General features: G+C 30.9%; 1 protein-coding gene across 1 annotated transcript; it reads right to left on the bottom strand.

Annotated features, from left to right (window-relative positions):
- Positions 1-2,982: 2,982 nt before the first annotated feature.
- LOC143057523 (uncharacterized) lies at positions 2,983-4,448 on the bottom strand. Its single transcript, XM_076230835.1, has 3 exons — positions 4,294-4,448; positions 3,848-4,012; positions 2,983-3,242 (listed from the first exon to the last, which is right to left on the bottom strand). Exons 1-3 carry the CDS (start codon positions 4,406-4,408, stop codon positions 2,983-2,985), a joined length of 540 nt encoding a protein of 179 aa, XP_076086950.1. The 5' UTR covers positions 4,409-4,448.
- Between the last annotated feature and the right edge of the window lie 1,552 nt (positions 4,449-6,000).

Here is a 6,000-nt window from a genome sequence, read left to right on the forward strand (position 1 = left end):
CTGATGTTGCTATAGGAGATAGTTGTAATCCATCAAAGTCAAGTCCATTTTCTGTTAAGAACCCTGTTAGTGTAAAATCTGCAAACAAAAGACCAAAAAAAGTTTTCAGAAATCAATGATTCATTTATTTTACTTCATGTTTACTGGAACAATTAGTTTATGTTTTTAACAACAACTGTGTACAAATGTTGGGTCAATTTCTTTTATTTAATCTACAACCCAAAACTAGGATATTTCTTAATATATTAGAAAAAATTATCACTGAAATATTAAAATCACTGTCAAATTCAAGCTTACCAATTTTAATATTTGATTTCTAACATACTAAAAATTAAATATCCAAATTATGAAATAAACAATTTACTAAGCAAAAGTTGATAATATGTATCAGCATTTCGTATGTATTTTAGTCTACACACCATCTATTTAACTATCTACAGAGACTGTAAACAGTCATACAACCTGATATAAACATAATAAACATAAAAATAGATAGCAAACTCATGCAATTAGATGTCTAGGTCTGTTTGATTTCATATTATAGATTAAAAATATATGTTAATCATTGTTTTAATATAATACAACCAAGTTGAACTGTAATGTCCCCACTTCAATAATGGGTAAGCATGAAGTTGTTGAGTGAAACAGTAAAGCATGCTCACATGAAGATTTATTCCATATTTTAAAAGGCTTGATTTGTAATTGCTGGAAACTCTAATTTGGCATTAAATTAGAAAGATCACATCATAGGGGGGGGGGGAAAAATATGCTTTTTTCATTTGTCTATTATAATATCCGTCACGTTATATACTGTACAATGTCTCATGTTTGTTGCTTATATTATCATAATTGTTAATTATAAATGCCCCCTATGGGACCCTGATTGGAATAAAAAAATAAAAATATCAAATATCTAATATCATAGGAAACATTTGTACTAAGTTTTAAGTTGATTGGACTTCAACTTGATCAAAAACTACCTTGACCAATTTTTTTAACCTGAAGCGGGACAGACAGATAAATAATGGTGATAAATGAATGGACGAAATAACTGACACACAGACCAAAAAACATAATGCCCCTAGGTGGGGCATAAACATAAACATAAAATATATTTTTACTACATACAAAAAACAAGAGGCTGTCACAACGACAGCAAACCGGATTTATTAACATTTATTTGTGTCCTGGCAATATCACAAGAACCATTACTGATGAATGGTGAAAGTGAAAATCGTCAATATCAAATTTGACCTCCATTTTGTCATCAGTATCAACATATTAAAATTTGAAAAGCTTAGATTGAATGGTTCATGAGTAAATGCAACAACGTGAATGGAAACGCCATTTTACGATCTTTCAAGAACCATAACTCCTGAAAGGTAAAAGTCAAAATCGTCATTATTGAACTTGACCTCTATTTTGTCATCAGTAACAACATATTAAAATTTCAAAAGCTTTGGTAGAACAGTTCATGCATAAAAGCACGGACACGACTGGAAACTCCATTTTTCAATCTTTCAAGAACCATAACTCCTGAACGGTAAAAGTCAAAATCGTCGTTATTGAACTTGACCTCCATTCTGTCATCAGTAACAACATATTAAAATTTGGGAAGCTTTGGTAGAACAGTTCATGCGTAAATGCACGGACACGACTGGAAACTCCATTTTTCAATCTTTCAAGAACCATAACTCCTGAACGGTAAAAGTCAAAATCGCCATTATTGAACTTGACCTTCGTATAGTTGTCAGTAATAACATATTAAAATTTTAAAAGCTTTAGTTGAACGGTTCAAGAGTAAATGCACGGACAACATTTGATTGCCGCCCGCCCGGGCGGGCCCGACCGCCCACCCGCGTACATTCCCAAATCAATAACCGACATTTTTGTCACAAAAATCCGGTTAAAAATTCTTACTTGGGTTCTTAAATCCTAGATTCACTTGACATCTAGGTTTAGGAAGTTGAACTTCTTTCATCAATGTTTTCTCAAATTGACAAATACCAGTTGATTCTAAACATGCAGAAATATTCACACTCAGCACAACAATATTATCACTGGTCAGATCTTTTATTATAAAGCTGAAAAGAGAGAGGTCAATATTTTAGTCAATACATAGAATGTAAAAATATATAATAATGATGGGCTGCACTTGAATTGTTGTTCTCTATCTTGACAGTTGCTCAAAATTGTTAATGATAAATTGAAATGCTCTTACTTAAGATAAATTACATGTAACTGTATACAGTATGGATTTTTAAATAGCAGTAAACGTTTGGCCTAGTTCTGCGCTAAAATCTGCAAATATTGACATTTTTCATTTAGTGACAGGTGAGCTAAAAAGTAGACATGATGGTTTTGGTTTTATGTGTGGTTGTGTTGCTGTCTCATATTATGTATGTAGCTCATTACCTTTAATTTATCTTTGTAAAGTACAGTACATACAAACTCACACTTTTTTCATTTAAGTAAGCTAGTCAGTGAATTAAAATATATGTTTTGTATGGAAAAAAACTGTGTTACTCTATTACTCCACATACATGTATTGAATTTTTAAGTTTTTGAAGTTGAAAACTAGTTATTGAGCCAAATGTCCATGTGCTTGTCCTAAGCATTGACTCTTGTTTGTGATTTTCTTTGTATCTTATAGATTTTGGCTCTAGAAGTTCAGTGTTGATACAGGTTTCTGAGAGTCCATTAAATCTATCAAAATCATTTTGAGATTCAGGATGCTTTAGAGGTAAAATACTTATTATTCTTTTATAAAGACTATATTGACCTTTTTAGGTATTTTTTAAATCCTTTGGTTGTTGTCTCACTCACATGCATAACAAATATCATCTCTTTTCTTTCTAATTACAATTTATTTAATAAATAAGTGTTTGGTTTTAGTTTCTTTGTGTGTTAGTTTGCATTATAAAGAGTGATCAGTAGTCTATATGTTTGTTGTGTCTTTCATATAATTGATCCTAAATATATCTACCTGAGATCAAATAATCCAAATAAGGAAATTTTCTTCTTGGAGCCGTATTCATAGTCAACCAATGAATATTCCAGAGTTACTTCTTCAAGTGAAACAGTTAGTCGAAAGTCACAAATATCCAGATCTATCCCAGTATTTACAGTGATGTTTAGCATTGGGATATCAGTGCAGCAGTGTAATGCTGTACATTTTTCAGGAATATAACAAGAAGAATGACCAGAAATTGATTCATTCAAACCAGTAGTTGATGCACATTCTGAAAAAAAATGTATTTATGAAATTAAAAAAAATTTAAGGCTCTAATTTCTCTAATCTAGTAATAAAGTAAAACAGAATTCTTAAAAAAAATTCTGTTAGTTCCCGTTAGCGTTCAATTTTTAAAATATATTTTGAAAATTTAATGCATAGAATCAATTCAAAATTTCAATTCTTTCATCAACTAAGGGAAAAAATTAACTTAAAGATCTTCATATATATATATATATTCTTTAGAACTTGCCAAAATTCTTTAAAATTATACATGGAAGTAGTTCTTGCCTTTGTTAGTCGGGTATGATTTTTAATTTTTTGTGTATAATTCGAAGTTTAGTATGACGTCAATTATCACTGAACTAGTATGCATATTTGTTTTGGGGCCAGCTGAAGGATGCCTCCGGGTGCATGAATTTCTCGCTACATTGAAGACCCATTGGTGGCTTTCGGCTGTTGTATGCTCTATGGTCGGGTTGTTGTCACTTTGACACATTCACAATTTCATCAATTTTATCTCATATATATATAAAACTAGTAATACTTTGGATAAGCTTATTTTCACAAGAATGTATGTGATTTATGACATTTAAATATAACATTAATAAATACCTTTTGACCATCCATTGTTCAGAACAGTAAAAGGGGCTGCATTTCTGTCACAAGATGGAGACTTCAAATAAGATGATACTCCTAGAGTTTCAAGTACATGTGACACTGCCATCTGATTAAGCTGAATCACTCCTTTTTCTGACATGTATTTGGATAAAGAAAAGTCTACAATAAATCAAACAACAAAATTTTTAGCATGAATTTACTCCTTGCATTTAAATAGTTAAAACAATTGTCAATCAACAAATCATTCATTTTATGCCAATCAGACAGATAGATAAACAGATGGAAAGATAAACAGAGAAGACAAACAGACAGAGCAAGGAATAACATATAAAAAATATTAAATATTTGTTCCTCGCAGAAATAGTGATACTGTTCTTACTGAATTATCAAAAGAAGTAGACAAAATGTAAATGGAATAATGAAAAGAAACCAAATCTAACCTGGTATTTTGAATCCTTTATTCCAGTTACACAATGGTTTTGGTACTCTACTTCTGTCCAAGATGTGAAATTCGTGACAGGTTCCATCAGATTCTAAGCATACACTAGCAATCATCGAAATGGCATATTCTTGTTCCGCAGATAAATCATAAATTGAGTACCTATTAACAAATTAAAAAATATATTTCTGCAGATGCCACATTCAGAGACAAAAAACTGACTCTTCCTGACCTATCACAGTAAAATTCTTTGCATCATATCATAAGCATCGTAAATTGTTTCAGCCAATAGAACCAGAAAGGAGCTGTCAAATTGAGAGCAAACCAGGTTTTCTGTATTCATTTTAAGACACATGCACTATCATGTTTGATTGACCTGCCACATTCTGTAACTATTTTCAAATCTATCAAGGACTAAATATGATAAGTGAAAATTGTCAATTTTGGATATACATGAACTCAATTTTGTCATTAGTAACAACATTTTATAATTTGAAAAGAACTAGTGAAATGTTTCATTAGTTATTGAAAAAGTGCTTATTTTCCATAACCATAACTCCTGAATTATATAAGTGATAATAATAGTAAATATCAAACTTCAACTCTTGTCATCAATAACAATATATAAAAATTTGAAAAGCATTGGTAAAATGGTTCATAAGTTATTGCAAGGAAACTGTTGGCAGCTTCATCATAGTATAAATCGTTTTTTTCCCTTAGCAGTGCTGTGAAATATAAACTAATACCCTGTTCACACTATGAAATCTGTTCCGGGTCGAACCTGGGTTAACTATTCCTAATTAATTACTCCAGTTCACATTTAAATAAAAATTAAACCAGTATTGGATTTCCCTCTCTACAAAAATAGAAAAGTAAACTAAATTGTAACCCGCATCTGCCACAGTGTACATATTTACATTTTCTTCTTCATTACAGATGCATTTTTTACTGTACTCTTGATCGCTTTGGAGGAGTTCGAATCCACATCAAATACTTTCCGTGTTTTCAAATAACTTCTTTTTATGCAAATTAAACCCATTTCACCCACAAAAAAGCGACGGATATCTTATAGGTTTAATCGTTTGTCATTATGCAGGTTTTTCAACATAGCCTAAATACACTTATATATCCCTCTTGCTGCCGCTTATTTAATATGGGATATTTAATTTGTGACCCATTAAATAGAGTAACTTGACTTCTGTTAAAATATGACGTCATTCGATATAATAATTGCGTTACATTGAAGACCTATCTTATTAAAAGCAAACGTCATATGTCACTATAGCAATAACCTCACATCAATTAACAATTATTTGGATAATTGATGTTTATATAAAGGATTAACTCAGTTTTATTCATAGATAGGATTTCCCCTTTTGTTACCTCTTTATCATGTTAGCCTCATTTTCAAATTATTTTGGGATATACGTCATCTATATTGCTGCTCTTGGATCAATAGCAGTGCCCCTTTTGTCATCAGATATTTTCATTACATTTTGATTGGATTTTCATATTTTAAATTTTGTTTGGAGTATATATACTGATTAATGGATATTAATACATAATTCTGTGTGATCTAAGACTTTAAAACGAATTCATGGTAACTGTCTTTCCTTATTAAATATCAACGTTCCTTGTGGAATCAAAATGGCTACAAGGAGGAAATCGGCAAGTCGTGTTCAAACAGAAACATTAGATGACCAAAATC

Source organism: Mytilus galloprovincialis, chromosome 13 (assembly GCF_965363235.1).
Source record: "Mytilus galloprovincialis chromosome 13, xbMytGall1.hap1.1, whole genome shotgun sequence".
Classification (NCBI taxonomy): Eukaryota; Metazoa; Mollusca; class Bivalvia; order Mytilida; family Mytilidae; genus Mytilus; species Mytilus galloprovincialis.